We start from the raw sequence: 19,736 nt of genomic DNA on the forward strand, positions 1-19,736 counted from the left end.
AAGCTAAATTGTATAATTGTTTCCTCAGATATGTTACATGCTATTGCATCAAAACTGGCCATGTGTACATAAGTTTTGAAAGCCATATTTGCTGTTTTCCCTTTTTTTTTCAACATTGTACATTTTCAAGCAATGTATTTTAAGCACATTGTGACCAATATTTTCCTGTTCATGATGTTCCATTTTAGCATCCCTGAAAGCCAAAGCTTATTATGAGCTATCGTAATTGTTGTTGATTGTCTAACCTAATGTTTCTGCTGTACATTAAAAATGTATGTGCACTGCATTTTTCCTAGTGATTATGATGCTGAAACTGTATTTTGGGGCAAATTTAAAAAATTTTTTTTTTCTTCTCAGTTGATGACATTCAGAAAAATAGCGCAGCTGTCAAGAGCAATTAAAAAAAGAAATGGCTCGTAAAGCAGAAAGTGGTTTGGCTTCAACATGGAGGAAGCTGTATTATTTAGTACAGGAACTGCCATTGCTAAAACCTGTCCTGGAATTGAAACCATAACTGTTGACCAAGTTTTTGGTTTTTTTTTAATCGTATGCCAAATTCACATATCAACAAAATGCAAATACAATCACTGTGAGAATTTTATCTTAAAATATACTAATTCTGATATAAATTTTACAACAAGAGACAACTTGGAAAAGCAAGAATAAGGCCAGAGTGAGGAGCATCAAACAGAGGAGTTTGATACGTCTATAGAAACTGAACATAAGGAAGCTGGACCTTCAACAAGCGAATCTGTTCCATGAGGGCCTATGGTGTCTGCTGCTTCTTATGGAGCAGAGCACCAACATCCAGAGATTTTGATGCGTCACATGCTATTGATCACCTAGTGCTTGATTTTATGGGTACTGTAGGGGTGCACTACAGAGCATGGCCTGTAGGGGGCAACAGACAGGCATTCTGGTGCCTGAGAAAAGGGAAAACGCCCATAGGTGTGGTCAGGAAGTTGGATATAAGAGTACATTCCTGCTACACCCAGGGAGATGTTGGCTGAGAGAGCCAGAGAGACAGCTCGGTGGAGCTGGGAGGGCTGCTAGCCCCAGGGTCGAGTGCAGACCAGGAAGGCAGGAGGTTGACAGGGTTGACCACCCTAACCTCAACACCCAGGTGGGGTGTGTATATGGACTTAATGTTTTACTGAAGTACGTTATATGGACTCTGTTTATGTTGGTTGTACTATGAGTAAAGACTGGCAGGAGCCAGGTTTAAAGGAAACCCGCGTCTCCAGAGAGTCCTTCTACGTGGTCGGTGCCCATTCTGGTCTGAGCGTTGGTGATCCACAAGCAAGTTCACCCCGCTTGCTACAGTACTCATAGATAAACAGACTGTTTTAGAATTTTGGGCAATAGTGGTGGATAATATATGGGAGATTCCAGTTTGTCACCGTTTTGCCTTGCAAACAACAATCATGGCCTTATTTGAGGCATTTACGCCTCCAAATAAGCCTTCTGAGTTTTTTGATTATTAATCTCCTTCATTATCCAGAAAGGCCACACAAAGTTTTTTTTGCTGGACGAATGCTACTATACTACTACCCTGGGTATAATACTGCCCTTATGAGACTTCTTAGCATTTGGGTCATGACTGAAGAAGTGATTTTCAAAGGCAGGACAACTTTCCTCCCCACCTGTATCAGCCTTCACAGCAAGATATAGGTCAAGGTGGTTCACATTCAAGTGGATACTCCCCCTGTACTTGCACTGTAATGAAGGATATGTTACAAAAGAGTGTATGTGTTTTGTTATTGTTTGTGAGCAAACAATTCCTGTGTGACATAATTTTTTGTTCTGTTTTAATTATGGTTCTATAAAGAATTTTTTTTCACATACATATAAAAAAATTTGTTTTATTGTGTAAATAGCCATTAAAAAAATATATAGTTTGTTGAAAACAGGCAGTAAAAGGATTTTCCAAGTTACGTTAAGGCTCTCGCATTCTGTAAAAAATAAAATCAGCTGAACCTCATTGCTCCCTGCTTGTCCCTCGCCATGGCTCTTGTCTTCGCAGTGTTTGTTTAGAGAATGCCTGTGACATCATGTAAACATGATGCGTCAGACAATGACAGCACTCAGCGATCACTGCTGAACGCTGTCTTTGGCTGCTGCCGCCTGTTTTTAGACGGCTTAATCTGACTGTAGCCTCTAAAGTGGAAGTGACCAGGGAGACTAGAGCTAGTAGCAGGGGACAAGTGGGAAGCATGCAGAGGTAAATATCAGCTGATTAGTCATTTGAATGCATGGTGGAGGCAGTAACAGAGCGCTATTTAACTCAGACAATTCATTTAATTAAAAGGATCCACTTAAGACCCCATTGTAGAAAATTGTTTAATGTTAAAAATTAATTTACGTTTTGTTTTAACAATATACTTACCTGTCTTCATTTCCCAAGGTTGCTGTGTTTAATACTTTCCAAAGGATGACACAAATAAGTAATAATTTCAGTGCAAGACCTGTCAGCAGCTTTGATTTTTTTCAACAGCAGCAGAGATTTTAATGAATAATATATAATACATATGAGGAAATACATTTTATTAAAAAAAATAATAAACAAGGATAACGAGTGATTGGTATTATTTTGGCCGAAATGAAAAATATTGAACAGTAGCCAAAAAAGGGCTTTTGCTAATGTTTGTAAACAATATATGGCCAAACTACATAGGCTTACAACCCACATCAAGGGTCCTCATTCTCTTGTGATGCCCTAACTAACTGTCAAAAATAAATAAATAAAGTAGAATAGGCAGGTCAAAAAAAAAGTTCCTTAACAGATTCCATGAATGGATTTCTACTGCCAAGGCATGGCAGCTGTAGGTGACATAAAATAGTCATCAAACTGGTTACGTACTCTTAGGCCAGATGTCGCTGGCCTTCCATGTGCTTGAAAGGCATCTGATCTTGAAGAAACAGTCAGCTACTGCTCACCCACAGAGACCAATCCAATGTCATGAACTTTGCTGAAGTTGTGAAGAACAACCTCTGAAAAAGCAAGCATCCACAGTGCTGCCATAGGCTCTTATATCAACTAGGACAAAACAATAGTTGCTGTCAGACAATGCCAACAGGACCACCGAAAAGTACTTTTTTGGCAGTTGAAGTTCCTGGAACCTGAGTGCGGCAGCTTTTGCACACATATGTATTCCTCATCCAGTGCACCTATATAGTTGGAGAACAATGCGGAGGTCCAGAAGTCCAACAGAATGTCCATCCACTGCTCAGTTGTCGACTGTAGCATCACGGAAGTCCTGAGCTGCTGCCAGATAGCCATATAATTGTGATGAAATAATAGTAGTGGTCCCCAGCAGTAGCTCAAAGTACAACGAGGCAAATGAGTTGCCTGTTGCAAGGAACCTGAAAAATAAAAGGGACAAACAATCAAAACAACAATCATCTATTACAAGACAATGCTTTCACACATAACAAGTCAAACATGTGCTTCTTACCTGAGGGTAACCAACAAGTGTTCCTCAGGAAAAATGCACCTCCATATGTTGGTGCCTTGGAAGGTGATTCCTGACCTCAACTTCTCCAGAAGCCTGTTGAAGCTCATAACAGGTGACTGAATGCCACAGACTTCTCCAGATGCTGTTGAAGATCAGCATGGAGACTATGAACATGTTCTTCAAAGAATGCTGGAACAACAGGGAACGAATCTACATCATCCTTCAGCATCCAGCAAGGCACGCCTAGATTTTGTGAAACTAGCCAGCCTAGTATAACAAACTCCATACACAAACTCATATTTAGAGTAGTGAGTAGGTCCACACAGAAGAATCTCTGTACTGCAAATAGCACAATAAAATGGCTTTTCCCTACTCATGTGACTCTTTTCTGGGCGTTTTTAGTGGGCTGGCCATTTAATTATATTATTTTGACAAATTTGCCTTTTCAGAAGCAAATATTGTGTTCTTCATGTAAATTGAATCTGCATAAAAATAGCATGGATAATTGCACGAAAATCAACCCGAATTTGTCGGGCTCATATCACACAAGTGTAAATATGGCCTTATTACATTTTTCTGCAATAGTTTTTGTTTTTTCGCCTGTTTTGTGACTTTTGCGACCAGATGCTAGCTATAAGACAGTGGGGAAAAATTTAATTACAACAGGCATTCTTTTATTGTGGCATTCTCCCCCACATTTGTTCATTTTTATGGTCAGTTGCATCTTTTCTTTCTGGCATTTCTCTTTAGAAAAACAAGCCTGAAAAACATGTTTATATGTATAAAATGAAAAACCCCCAAAAATGCTATAAATTATTTGTGGCACTTATTACAAGCTGGAGAGATGCTGCAAAAAATTATATGTGAAGGAAACCTACAAAATTCTGGGACATAATTTCTTTTTTTTCTTGGGGGGGGGGGGGGGGGTGTTTATTGCTCCTTTTTAGGAATTAGTGGGATTACAGTGGACAAAATACCTCTATTTGTCCAATTACTGCTAAACTTACTATTCATTTTAGTGATCGGATTGATTAAATACATTTTTAAAAATCTTATATTGTTCAGCATATTTACAATAAATGCAGAAGAGAAGCAATTTCAATCTTGCATTCAGTGGCTTGATAGATTTCCGGATGTCGTCTTGTTCCTGTGTGTTTTCACATAATAATGTATCTCATCTATTAATGCATTGTATTGTGCTCTGCTCTATTTCACATGTCATCAATAAATGTTGTAACTTGTTTTCCAGCTTCAGCCCTACATGCATCATGCAAGGAACTAATGATTACAGATGTACAGCTTGTCCTCGGGGATACGAAGGCCAGTACTGTGAACGGTAAACAGGGAAACAATTAAAGACAATAATGATAAGTGGAGATGTTAAGTATGCGGCTCAATACACAGCATAACACACTTAACACTCCTGATGTATTTTGGGCTAAACATGAATGATTCATATATATATATATATGAACAAAGCAGCCATGGCAGAGATATTGCATGCTACACATCATTTATCTCACAGTATAGTTATTTATGTTCATGCCAAAGGAAATTCTTGGCTCCAAGATATAACACACTGAATACAATTACGCTATCATCTGTAGGATTCTTAACCTTTAACTGTGGATGTGGAGTCTCACAGACCCCTCTCCATTCTAGATTTTCAAGAGTCACATACCCCCTGCTCTTTATTATGCAACATTACTAAAATATATAAATAAAAGTTTATTCTAAATTATTTCTACCTGTTTTATAATTATTTAAAATCTGAATATTAATGAAAACAAGTTTTTGTAAGCATCCAGGTCAGTATTGCGCAAAACAAATCAACCACAATATACACGGGACTATGAGGCCCCGGAAGTGTAACAAATAAATCACCTCCACAGTTGAAGGTTAAAGAGGTACAGTTGCGTGACTGTTTGCATAACTTCTATAGAAGTGAACGTAGAGAGCTGTGCACATGCATACCCACCTCCCCATTCATTCCCTGCTTAGATGCCGTAGACAGGTTTCACCTTACTAGCTGAGAACGTGGTGCAATGTGGTTGGTATAACATATTAACAGGTTTATGTCTAGCTATGCTCTACAGTAGTTACTATTGATAAGGGGGGCTCAAGAGTTCCCTAATAAAATATTGTGTCCAGTGCCCTGCAAGAACATAAAATGTCTAAAAAGTATTCCCATCCAGGGCACACAATATACTGACCCACAGCTCCAAAATAGTTGACATATATAGTGCCCAAATAATATATAACATATAGGAACATAACATAGTAGGATAGTATGTTAGGCTGAAAAAAGACATATGTCCATCCAGTTCAGCCTATTACCCCCAATGTTGACCCAGAGGAAGGCAAAAAAAAACCCAATGAGGTAGAAGCCAATTTTCCCCATTTAAGGGAATAAATTCCTTCCAGACTCCAATCTGGCAATGAGAATATTCCCTTCTGAATTCATTAGTGACTCTAACATGTAATATTGTAATGCTCATGAAAGCCATCAGACCCCTCTTAAACTCTTGTCTTTATAAGTATGCAAACAACTAATCAGGTACTGAGTAGAAATTGCTCCCCTTAACTAAGCTTTATGATGATGGATGCCCCTAGTGTTGTTGTGGTTTATGGAATTGCCCTTTTTTCTCCTATTTTAATCCAACCATTGACTTTGCATAGTTTGCATAATTGTCCATAGAATTTAATACAGTTGAGGGCTTCTTCCCATGAACATGATTTAGTCCCATTATGTGGCCATGATTATCATGGCCACCTAATGGGACAAAAATAAATCACAATGGCTTCATTTTCATTAGTGGTATTGTCGCCCATTAATACTATGTGTGAAACTGATAGGCCAGAACCTATCTTCCCGCTGTTTTTTTCAAACCTAGGTGGAGTTTGAATGGCCCAAAATAAGACCTTGGTTCGTACACATCTACACTCCGTAGCGGCGAGCATAGTTGCGCATGCACTGTTTTTGCCCTCAAAGATTTTTCACTACAATAGTGCTATCACATGTAGCTGATTTGTTGCAGATCTACAATAGATTTCTCCTTTTCAATTGAGTTCAAATTGAAGAAGCCAAACCTGCTGCATATCTGCACCAAAATCTTCACTAAAAATGCACAACAATTTAGATAAGTGTGAGAGTACCTTCAATGCTCGACAGAACTAAGAATCCAGGAACTAGTCAGTGATTGCAGTAGTTACCATAAAGGTCAATTAGAATGAACTTCATGCAATGTTTCTGGTCTCTTGCGAGCAGACATAAGTTACAATCATTATCACTTCTAGTTATCATTGATGGATGGACAAATGTTCTTCACTTCATATTGATTCTTAGTTAAAACCCACTAATACATTTATGGTTTGCAAGGTGGCTGTAGAGTTGGAATCTATGTATGTTTTCAAGTACCTTGTCTGTAAATTAGGGTTTTTTCTTTCTACTATATTAAATAACTTGTTTTAATACACTCAATGATGTTTTTTTTTAATACACTCAATGATGTTTTTTTCAGGTGTGCGTCTGGTTACACTGGTAATCCAGGTATTCCAGGAAGCTCTTGTGAAGAATGTGAGTGTAACCCCTATGGATCGTTGTCCATGATCTGTCATCCAACCACCGGCCAGTGCACGTGTAAACCTGAAGCTACCGGCCTGAAGTGTGCTGGCTGCACTGACCGGCATGTGCGGGAGGGTCCGCTGTGTGCATGTATGTATACTAACATACCTTATAACTGCTTATATGATGTTTATTATATAAACCATAATTTTAAGCAATGTCTTCATTGTCCAAGTAGAGAAAATGTTTAACTGCTTTGAAGAGAAGGAAAGGCATTAACATGGCCCCATTTTTAGCATTGTGTACTGTCCTTAGTGAAACAGTAAAAATGTTAAGAAAGTCTTCTCCCATGTACAAAATCGTCCTATATTCTATCCTGCTTAACTGGTTTTCATATCACCTCCGGCATATTTATCACTAGCAATTGGGCTAGTATGCTTTGAAAAGAATGACTAAGGGCTGAATCTTTTTTTAATAACTAAAAGTATTTTTGTAAATAGAAGAAAAAGCATGTGTCGCCACATTCCAGGAACAGAGCATTTTTATTTTTCTGTTGACATTTTGATTATATATATATATATATTTTTTTTAAATTACTATAGTTTTTAATCCCGTTTATGGGAAGCGAGATAAAAACAGGCTGTTTTGGAATTTTGTTTTTCTATTTTATTATGGAATTTTCTGTCATTGATAAATAATGCAATATTTTATAGTTTAGGTGGGTATGGATGTGGCAATACCAATTATGTGTAGGGTTTGTTATTGTTTTTCTATTTTTTCACTATTTTAAGCCTTGTATGAGGGGAAAAAAGTTTACATTTTTTTTGCTGCAAAAATGTTTAGATGCCTCTGTCAGCAATGACTGCAGCATCTGCAGGGTTAAACATTGTAAAGGAGTGAGCAGATGAGCAAGTCATCATTATTTCACTCCTTTTCTATAAAAACCCATACATGACAATCAGAGAGCAAGTATGATCTGTGATTGATGATGAGTGATAACATGAACAAAAATTCATGTCACCACTTCTCCCGTGACAGGGAGATATACAGGAGAATCACAAATCTTCTCTGCTGTGGATTGGTTTCCCCTTCTCCTCCCTCTCTCCACTGCAAACACTGACTGAAAAGTGACAGCTGTACATTCAGTATTCCCAACTCTGATTCAAAGGGCTGCAACTTTGGTTTTATAAGGGCTAGGAACATGCTTCTGGTGTTATTTTAAAGCCAAGAATCTTAGCTTTAATATGACATCATGTTGGTAACCCTGTTAGAACAAACTCTGTTCGTCCAAAATTGTAATGTTATTTTCCTGCAGAAGGAACAGAGTTTGTCCTCGACTACTAGGGGGTTAAATACTGTACAATAAAATGATGCCTCTTTTCTTTTTAGTAAAGGTAAGACCTTCGCATCTTCACATAGGGCAGGAAACCTGTAACTGCTCAGTAGCTGACCCATATTTCTCCACACCCCATGTGCCATGTTGTACAACATGGTAAATGCTGCATAGAAATGAGCAGTGCACAAGTATTGGTACAAAAGCCGCATTGTCTTGAAGAGTTGCTACAGTTCCTGTCATTTTAAATACTCAAGATACCTGCAGTCCTAGGTTTAGTTTCCAATAGGCATAAATGATAATATTTTGGAGCTAGTCTTGTCTTGGATATGCTGTAAAGATATCAATGTTTTATTACTAGCTAATATTTAAACATTTCAAAGTCAATAATGGTGTGCTACTGTTGAGCTTGGCATTGTACAGGAATCCTACCAAGCATTATTGCCCATGGTGTCAGTAAGATGGTGGTAAAGTAATAGTGTGAATTGCAGTGTGATCATGCATGTGTTTGGTGTGTTACTAAGACTGTGGTAGTAAAATAACTTGTGCAGATGAAAGATTTGCTGCATTATTTTTTGCAGTGGAATGCTTAACTTATAGTCAGAAGCCCTTCACATGTTTTCTCATATAAAAAATCTATCTTGATTGCCCTTCAAAAAGTTTTAATATATTTTTAAACTTTCCCTCAAAGCAAAATTGTAATGCAAACACAATGGAACTAGGAATTTCTAATGATGCTTCTGCTCTTTTGCTGTGAAATTAACAAACTGCAGATTCATATCTCTCATATCACTGCTTTAAAACATAATAAATTCAGGGACTGCTATAGGCCATGGCCCACTCTCACCAAACCCAGACCACTTTTTTTGCCCCTTTTGAAAACTGCCAACTGCAGAGAAAAAAATCACAAATTATAGTACAAATATAGCATGTATCAAAATTTTCGATTTTTCTATGCAATAAAAATGATGCAAATCACTTGGCAAATGCCCGCCTCATTGAATGCTTATTGTGGGTGTACTAACACTGGTGCACCTTATGTGCTGTATTCCAGTTTTTCCTACATTGTAGCACATGCCAGATAAATAAGTCATGCTCTGCTCAATCACCTTATTTTTCTCTGCATTTATGTCTGAAATGTCAGAAAACTGAAATAAAATCACTGAAAAATGTGCCCCATTTAATTTCTGATGCCTTATGTTCCCATTGCTTTATTATTTTTCCAAAGACCAAAGATAGACCCCTTACAATAGAAATAAGAAATCACTTCAAAGCAAAATCTTTCCTTTTTCCTATTACTGTGACCTATAACAATCCACTAGTGTGTACAATCCCTTCCGTACTTATTAACCAACCAAACCCCCATAACTGCAACTTTCAAGTAGAATGCTGCTGCAGTTATCAATGGCTTTGTAGACGACACGTTTTGATGCTTACCTATTTTTCAGTGCAGTATGTATTCTATGTTTTCTGGCTTGGCATTGCAGATATTATTCTATGAAATGTTCTATGTCAAAGAAATCATGAAAAATAACTATATTTAGCAGTTATGAAGCCTCCATAAAGCATACATTAAAATGAACCATTAAAAATCTTTTAATTGTTGAAACTCACAGGTATTCAAATTTTAAAATAACGTAAGTAGTAAAAGTACTTAGTACAATCGTAGAATGATAGTTGGAAGGAGTCGCCAAAGTCATTAATTCCAACCCCCTGCTCAATGCAGGATCACTAAATCATTCCAGACAGATATTTGTCCAGCCTTTGTTTGAACACTTCCATTGAAGGAGAACTCACCACCTCCTGTGGTAACCTGTTCCACTCATTGATCACCCTCACTGTCAGAAAGTTTTTTCTAATAACTAATCTTTGTCTCCTACCTTTCAGTTTCATCCCATTGTTCCCAGTCCAATCTTCTTGGACTTCAGCTGTTGTCTAGAAATTTAAAAAAATTATGGCAAGTTGTTCAGCAATTACCTCTGCTGCTTCCTTTAGTATCCTAAGATGTAATTCATCTGGACCTTGAGACTTGAATTCATTTAAGTTAGCTAAGTGTTCCCTCACCATCTCTCTGTTTATAGATAGCCTGCATTCTTTTATTTCCCTAATAGCACAGGGAAGATTTATTACATTTGTTTCCTGCAAGAAAAAAAACCCACAAAATAGGAATTTAAAAGTTTGCCCTTCTCAACATCATTTTTGACCAACTCTCTGTTATCATCCTGTAAAATTCCTATATCATCTTAGACTTTTTTTTTTGCTTTTGACAAACCCCCAAAATCCTTTTTTTTACTGCTTTTGACCTCTCTTGCAAGCCTCATGGTATTATTAGCTTTAGGGCTTAGTCACATGGGCGCATCCGGGCGCCAATGTGCCCGTCTTCCTGCTCGAAAAAGATGGCCACACCTGCAGTGTGGACGTCTCTCCGCAGCGCCGGAAGAAAGAACAGATGACCTGCACTGCGGCCGTCTCATCCTGCAGGAAGACGGGCACATCTGCACCCGGATGCGCCCGTGTGACTAAGCCCTTAGCCATTCTGATATTTACCCTACAGATTCTGTAGATTGCATTATATTCTTCTTTAGAAATTTCCGCCGGCCCTCCTTGTACCAAGCCTAATATTTAGATAAATAGCTGCTGTTGATTTAGGTGCAGAATATTTATACAGTTTTCATGAGATCAGTGTATCATTTATGCGAATACATGAGTGACATAATAAATTTGAATATCTATTGCTCCATTTCTGGGTAAAACCTTTCCTTGAGGGTGCTCCTTAAATGCTTTTAAATTTTTATAAGTAAAAATATGAGGTTTTACTTATTCAGTTCTTTCCACAGCACCCCTGCTTCTCTGTCCTCAATTAGAGGGGCTAACTATGGGATTAGCATCATCAACATTCACAGCCTGTTTTTTGCACTTCTAAATAGCATAGTACAGAAATATTGAACATCTGCCTTCGGTGTTTATTAGGGATAAATATTCTATGCTGTCCTCTTCACAGTTTGCGATGATGAATGTACAGGCCTCCTTCTTGATGACTTGGATCAGCTGAACCAGATGGTCATGAGCGTCAATCTTTCTGGCCCACTGCCTCCACCATACAGAATACTGTTTAGCATTGAAAATGAGACTCAGGAATTAAAGGTAAATGTGCTGGTTTCTTTCTTAAACATGCAAATCAATGAGGCTGATTAAAAGCTATTGTGATTTTTGTCATTAGTTTGGCTGCTGTTTATATTCAGAGTATAGTATCATGCCAAGATACACAAAACAGAGTTTATTTCGGTTTTATTTTTAATGCATATCCCTTTCCTGATAAAATTAATTATATTTTTGTATTACCTTATGGTTGAAAAGCAGCAAATTTATCAGCTTTCTTTCAGTGCCTAGGATTAGTTGGTTGACTCCCAAGGTAAATGAGAGAGTACTATCAAGGGAGGGAAAATGTAAATTTGGTTTGGTTGAGTCTGAAGACAATTAGAGGCATTCAAAGTAGCATAAATAAGCAATTTAGCCCAGTAGGAAAGCGATCACAAAGGCAGTCTGAAATGTGTTATTTGAAATTATTTATGTAATTATGCAATCATTTATGTTTGTACATAACTAATCAAGGTTCTTATTTACCTGGATAAATATCCCTTTATGAAACAAAGTGCAAGCTAACAAAAAAATCCCAGACTATCCAACACAAAACATGATAGAGATGATTTATGAAAGCTACCTTAAAAAAGTGGAGGTGTTATAGTCGATGAGCATGGCCATATCCAGAGCCATAATAGTGATGCATGAGCCCTTGAATGTCAAATTTCATATAGAGGCATAGTAGTCTTAAATACTCTTGTATAAAAAAGGCAAAAGTATTATAGAAGTGATACCTTTATTGACTAACCCCCCCCCAAAAAATTATAGATGCAAACTTTTGAGTCTACTAGGCCCCTTTGTCAGACTAGTATATCATATCTGATCATCGCTCAGTGAATGCAGGTGGAGCAGGCTGGGAATTTTTCTGGCTCGATCCGCCTCCACTTACAGTAAACAGGCATTCATTCATAGATGAATGACTGCCTGTTTACATGGGCTGAGCATTGTTCAGTATTTATGCAAGCATAAACTGAACGAAGAATGATAAGCAAATGAATTATCATTTGTCATTCAGTCGGTGGATGCATTCAGACTGACCAGCAATTGTTCAGTCTGAATGCATCCAGTCTTGAGGTCCATTTACACACACAGATGATCGCTCAAAATTCATCAGAAATTGACAGTTTTGAGCAATCATTTTGCATTTGCTAATAATGGGCTAATCAGCCCATTAGTAGTTAACTAGCTTTATTTGCATGTATTTAGAGAACAGCAAGTGGTCTGTTCTGTAAATATATCTCTATTGTTCTCCAGTGGGACAGCTCCTGAAAGAATGTTATTAGCACTGTCCGCAGAGAACTCAGCACTCAGTCCCTCTTATCAGGGACAACAGATTTTAAGCTGAACTCAGCGATTGACGAAAAGTGCACGGTAAGTGTATGATGGGCACACATTAACAAGCAACGATTATCGCTCAAGAGATGGCTTCTGAACGAATTTTGCACAATCATCGTCGTGTATAAAAGGGCCTTTAGTCCTTTGACTCTGGTTTATCATTATGTAAATGTCGTGCTCTTTTTCTCAGTGTTTCAGTTGTCATCCTGCCATCTTTGAATGCAAATTAATCACACTATGTCTATACTCTTCTATGTGTGTGTGGGTTTATACATATATGAACATTCCAACAGTCTGCTGTATATAGTTCTACAAGAATTTTTCTGGTTATGAGTTCCTTTAGATGAGCCGATTATCGTTTGAACGAGAAAACAAGTGAATGATGTCACCGCTACCCTTTTGCTGCAGCCTTTTTGGACAGAAAGATACATCGTTGGCTCATTCAAATGAGAATAATTTACTTTTACATTTGCTTTATAAGTATATGAGAACGACTGAACAATTGCTGTTTAAACCAAACAATTAGTGAGCGGATGATTTTTTTGCCTGCGTAAATTGAAAGAGGAAGGAAAAGTGAATGGTTATCGTTGCACATTCAGTCGTCGGCCCCAGTTCAGACTGAACAATTATCATTCACTTTCGATCGTTTCAATGATTTGTTGAACAAATCGTTCCACGCTATTTTTGCTTTATATATGGAGTCATACAAAGTTTTTCTATCTGAATCTGTGTGTAATCAATAGAAAATAAGTTGTTTCATACTCAATCACACTATCAGTGCCTGTATTGCAGTGCATGGAGGGTGTACGCCTCCATAGTAAAAGCCCTTTACAGGTACTGTACACCATCATACAGGATTTTAGCCAGTATGCCATGAGCCACTTGCATAACTATAGGGGATGTGGAAGATGAGGTTGCACCTGGGCCCAGGAGCCTTAGGGGGCCCCTAAGGCCTCTCTTCTCCATATAGGGAGTGCAGTAGTATAAATAAAGCATAATAGTTGGGGCCCTGTTACAGGTTTGGCATTAGGCCGTAGAAACTTCAAGTTACGCCTCTGGCCAGCATGGATTCTATTTCCATCGTTTGGTACGAATTTGCTGACTAGTTCTCATTAATGCAGCCTAAAAAAAAGAGAATAGAGAAGTGAATACATTGTAGTTACTGAACCTGCACCACTGTCTGGTGCCACAGTGAGGCGATGCACTCTTTGCTGAACCTACAAATCCCATGTATGTCAAGTTCATGGTTTCCAATGGGTTTCTTCAGCCTACTAAACATTTCTCATGTGAAAGAACCCATTGGAAACCATGGGCTTCACATACATGCGTTTTGTAGCCAATATTTTTGTAGCCTGTGTGAAAGAGAGCTTTTGGAAACATACAACACTGATCCATAATACAGCTGTGTGCATGAGCCTAGATGCAATAAACCCTATTTAACTAGTTAAAGTTGCTGTTCCACAAAAACAACTTATTACCTATTTACAGCAAAGCTGACAGGTGCCTGGTTAGCGGGGACCAACCACTAGGACGCTCCTCTGATTATAAAACAGTATGCCCTATGAATGAAGCAGCAGTTCAGTGTAAGTACTGCCGCTCCATCCACCTCTATGCCTCGTTCAGACGAGTGCACAAATAGCTGCGCAAAGAAATTCCATCTGTTAGAACCAATAGTTTCCTATTGAAGCGTTCTCAAGAATGATTTTTAGACACGCAAAATACTCACACTTGCAAAAGATAGGACATGACATCTAAGGTGCATGCTGCAAGAAAAGATAGGACTTGACCTACCTTTGGTGCGTGATGCACAGAAGTTCACACTGACTCCAGTGGAAGCTGGATTAACACGCACCACAGATCATGTGAACGAGCAAATTATGTGCGAATGTTGATCGCTCCTTCTGCTTTGTTCACATGATTTTTCATATGTTAGGCCAAAAAAAGACATATGTCCGTCTAGTTCAGCCTATTACCCCCCAATTGTTGATTCAGAGGAAAGCAAAAAAAAAACCCAATGAGGTAGAAGCTAGAGATGAGTGAGCATACTCGTCCGAGCTTGATGCTCGTTCGAGTATTAGGGTGCTCAAGATGCTCGTTACTCGAGAAGAGCACCACGCGGTACTCGTCTCGATTAAACAAGCACTGACCATTGAATTCAATGGAGCGCAGGGACCAATCAGATTGGTCCCGCTGAGCCAATGAGAGGCAGCAGTCACTCACCCATTCATAAATTCATGAATGGGTGTGTGAGTGACATCTGCCTCTGATTGGTCAGGCTGTGACCAATCAGAGGCAGCTCATTCAGCAGGCGGGGATTTTAAATCCCCGGCTGCTGAATACTACTCACAGCTGTTCAGAGCAGTTCAGGAGGACTGCCACCGGCCGCGCTGAACTCCGTCTGCCGGGACCAGATGAGTATATATATTTTTTTTATTTTTACACATTTCTGGATGAATTGCAGGGAAGGGCTTATATATTTAAGCCCTTCCAGACAATTCATCCCGCGATCGCTGGCAGCCCATTGCTTTCAATGGAGTCGGCTGTATTGCCGGCTCCATTGAATTCAATGGGCTAACATCGTTCTGCCGGGACAAGGTGAGTATATATTTTTTTTATTTTTACACATTTCTGGATGAATTGCAGGGAAGGGCTTATATATTTAAGCCCTTCCCGACAATTCATCCCGCAATCGCCGGCAGCCCATTGCTTTCAATGGAGCCGGCTGTATTGCCGGCTCCATTGAATTCAATGGGCTAACATCGTTCTTCTCTGCCACAGCTGTTACAGCTGTGGCAGAGGAGAATGATCTTTATGCTGACAGTGGGGGGGGGGTCTCACTCTTGCCACTATTGTGGCTTAATAGTGGGACCTGGGAACTTGAGATGCAGCCCAACATGTAGCCCCTCGCCTGCTCTATCCGTTTCTGTGTCGTTCCCATCACTTTCTTGAATTTCCCAGGTTTTCACAAATGAAAACCTTAGCGAGCATCGGCGATATACAAAAATGCTCGAGTCACCCATTGACTTCAATGGGGTTAGTTACTCGAAACGAACTCTCGAGCATCACTGAAAGTTCGACTCGAGTAACGAGCACCCGAGCATTTTGGTGCTCGCTCATCTCTAGTAGAAGCCAATTTTCCCAATATAAGGGCTTATTCCGATGTGCGTATATACGCTGTCTCTCTCTGCAAGGGAAGGAGGTGGGCCAGGAGCAGTGCACTGAGCTCTTACCCCCTCTCCGCCCCTCGCCACAGTTTGCAACGCGAGGGGGGGGCAGGGTGGAGCTAAGTTCCACCCCACCCCCTCCCATGGCAAACAGTGGCAAGGGGCAGAGAGAGGGCAGAGAGGGAGCAGGAGCTCAGGTCCGCCGCGGATTCTCCAAGCAGAATCCCGCAGCGGGTCCTTCCTTTTCTGCGGGCATAAGGCTAAAAAGAAGATTAAACTTACCTGTCCAGACGCTGCGGATCTTACCTCCGTTGCAGCCGGATCTTCTTTCTTCAGCCTGGCAGTGTGCCGTGTGCATGCGCCGGGCAGTCCATTTTTTTAAAACTCCTGCTCTCCCGTGCTCCCGCGCCGGAGAGCAGAAATTCAAGTGCGGGTGTGCCGCGGATCCGGACGGCTTTCATAGGCTTCAATAGAAGCCAGCGGGAGACCCGCAGTAAAAATGGAGCATGCCGCGGGTGTTTTCCCGCACACACAATCCGCGTCTCAGGGGAAAATGACATCCGCGGGTATTTAATTACCTGCCCGTGTCCAATGCATCCCTATGGGGCCCGGATCACGCTGCGGATTTTAAATTACAATTTAGCCGTGGACATGAGGCCTAAGGGGAAAAAAATCCTTTCTGGCTCCAATCTGGCAATCAGAATAATCACTTATTACATATGGGTAATTAAAGGTAAACCAATCCATGACATACAGTTATATCATGGAGCCTTAAAGGGATAATAATCTTGCAGAACATTCTTATAAAGTAACTAAGCAAAAGTTATTCTGCACTGCTACAGTTCCTATTGAAACTACTGTATAGTTTTATGTAAATTTTAATGAAAAGTAAATAGTCAGTGGTAAGTTTTAGGGAACATCTTCCACATTTCTAATATTTGCCAATTGCTGTTGTTTTCTTAGTGCTGATAACAGTCTATTAATTCAGCGCAGTCCTACTGATTCCTAGCTCATATGAATGCAACTACATTTCTAAGGGGATAATATCTTGCTGACAGCAGGAACTTGTACTGAACTACAAACAAATATCTGCTAAGCTACTGAGCCAAGTATGGGTATTAATGACATGAAGCTGTGTGCGCAATCAAGATTACAATCTGGCATTAAGGCACTTGTCCCCTGGGTGAAACAATTTATCACACTAGGTCAGCTTCCTTCCTCTATAAATGGATTTTAAAAGCAGAAATGACACCAGGAGGATAAATGATTGTCAAAAACTATTTATCATGGAAGAGTTAATGAAATGTGCAAATCTTGTTTCAAAAATATTTTGATGTATTAAAAATGTATCTACACTTGACAAAAATGATTAAACAAGTCTTCCAGCAGAGAGACAACGTCTCTACTAATACACCCCCCCAGCGTAACCACACCAATTCAGTAATTGCTCACCACCTGCACCCCCGCTGCAGGCTGGGAATGCTTGCCTTATGGTATCATATAGAAAAGGAGATATTAAAGTCAAAAATTGTCTTCATTGAGGACATTAATAACATCTACTCTAGTTTTTAGATTACATACAGGTTTTGTAGAGGGCATCAGGTGAACCCTATAGGTTTCAAATTGTTTCCGTACGTATAGTGCCTTTTAGGCCGCCTTCACACAAGGCAGAAATGCTGTGGAATGACTGTGGAAATCCTGCAGCATTTGCAGGATAAGGGCTTCGACAGATGAGGGCATGCACAAATACGCTCATCGCTACAGTCCAAAATATATATTTTTTTGTAGTTTAAACTCTTGCACACGCAGGAAAAAAAAGCCGAAAGATAGGACAGGACTAGGGATGAGCGAGCGTACTCGGAAAAGCACTACTCGCTCGAGTAATTTGCTTTATCCGAGTATCGCTGTGCTCGTCCCTGAAGATTCGGGTGCCGGCACGGAGCGGGGAGCTGCAGGGGAGAGCGGGGAGGAACGGAGGGGAGATCTTTCTCTCCCTCTCTCCCACCCGCTCTCCCCTGCGACTCACCTGTCAGCCGCAGCGGCACCCGAATCTTCAGGGACGAGCACAGTGATACTCGGATAAAGCACATTACTCGAGCGAGTAGTGCTTATCCGAGTACGCTCGCTCATCTCTAGACAGGACCTATCCTTTCTTGTGCATAGGAAACATGCTCGTGAGAACAAAACCATTGAAATCAATGGCTTCATCACGTTTTGCGGGCGCGATCTTCACGCCCACAAAACATTCCACGAACGCGGTTGTCCGTTTAAGCCACAGGTGTCAAACACAAGGCCCGCGGGCCGAATCCGGCCCGCTGCCTCATTTTCTGTGGCCCGCCGGCTGTGCAGTAAGTTCCCTCACTCCTCCGTGCTGCTGTCAGTAAGCGATCTTCTCTCGGCTTGTTCTGTCTAGTGCAGACAGTAATAGAGGAGTGCCGATAGCAGACTGACAACAGCCGCGGAGGAGGGAAGAAGACTGCAGAGAACATGATCTCTGCAGCAAGGAGAGCGACGCTGAGGAGGAGCAGCTGCAGGGTGGGATCCTTGTATGAGTGTGTGTGTCTGTGTATATATATATATATATATATATATATATATATAATGTGTGTGTGTGTCTGTACGTATATGCGCAAAATAGCGTGCGTGTGTATGCGTAAAATGGCGTACGTGTGTATGCGCAAAATGGCATGCGGGTGTATGCGCAAAATGGCGGGCGGGTGTATGCGCAAAATGGCGGGCGGGTGTATGCGCAGAATGGCGGGCGGGTGTATGCGCAAAATGGCAGGCGGGTGTATGCGCAAAATGGCGGGCGGGTGTATGCGCAGAATGGCGGGCGGGTGTATGCGCAGAATGGCGGGCGTATGCACAAAATGGCGGGCGGGTGTATGCACAGAATGGGGGGCGGGTGTATGCGCAAAATGGCGGGCGGGTGTATGCGCAAAATGGCGGGCGTGTGCATGCGCAGAATGGCGGGCGTCTGTGCGCGCAGAATGGCAGGCGTCTGTATGCGCAGAATGGCGAGCGGGTGTATGCGCAAAATGGCGGGCGGGTGTATGCGCAAAATAGCATGCGTGTGTATGCGTAAAATGGCGTGCGTGTGTATGCACAAAATGGCATGCGGGTGTATGCGCAAAATGGCGGGTGGGTGTATGCGCAGAATGGCGGGCGGGTGTATGCACAAAATGGCGGGCAGGTGTATGCGCAAAATGGCGGGCGGGTGTATGCGCAGAATGGCGGGCGTCTGTGCGCGCAGAATGGCGGGCGGGTGTATGCGCAAAATGGCGGGCGGGTGTATGCGCAAAATGGCGGGCAGGTGTATGCGCAAAATGGCGGGCGGGTGTATGCGCAGAATGGCGGGCGTCTGTGCGCACAGAATGGCGGGCGGGTGTATGCGCAAAATGGCGGGCGGGTGTATGCGCAAAATGGCGAGCGGGTGTATGCACAGAATGGCAGGCGGGTGTATGCGCAAAATGGCGGGCGTGTGCATGCGCAAAATGGCGGGCGTGTGCATGCACAGAATGCCGGGCGTCTGTGCGCGCAGAATGGCAGGCGTCTGTATGCGCAGAATGGCGGGCGGGTGTATGCGCAAAATGGCGGGAGGGTGTATGCACAAAATAGCATGCGTGTGTATGCGTAAAATGGCGTGCGTGTGCATGCGCAAAATGGCATGCGGGTGTATGCGCACAATGGCGGGCGGGTGTATGCGCAAAATGGCGGGCGGGTGTATGCGCAAAATGGCGTGC

General features: G+C 41.2%; 1 protein-coding gene across 7 annotated transcripts in view; it reads left to right on the forward strand.

Annotated features, from left to right (window-relative positions):
* LAMA2 (laminin subunit alpha 2) overlaps positions 1-19,736 on the forward strand; it is an 834,596-nt gene that overhangs the window by 576,896 nt on the left and 237,964 nt on the right. For 5 of the 7 annotated variants that reach the window (XM_066605535.1, XM_066605537.1, XM_066605536.1 and 2 more), the window contains 3 exons: positions 4,705-4,791; positions 6,977-7,170; positions 11,355-11,497. In XM_066605535.1, coding sequence (XP_066461632.1) covers positions 4,705-4,791; positions 6,977-7,170; positions 11,355-11,497 — 424 coding nt within the window. The remainder of the gene's footprint in view (positions 1-4,704; positions 4,792-6,976; positions 7,171-11,354; positions 11,498-19,736) is intronic. The other 2 variants (XM_066605538.1, XM_066605542.1) reach the window with 1 other exon arrangement.

The sequence above is a fragment of the Eleutherodactylus coqui genome, chromosome 1 (assembly GCF_035609145.1).
Source record: "Eleutherodactylus coqui strain aEleCoq1 chromosome 1, aEleCoq1.hap1, whole genome shotgun sequence".
Lineage (NCBI taxonomy): Eukaryota > Metazoa > Chordata > Amphibia > Anura > Eleutherodactylidae > Eleutherodactylus > Eleutherodactylus coqui.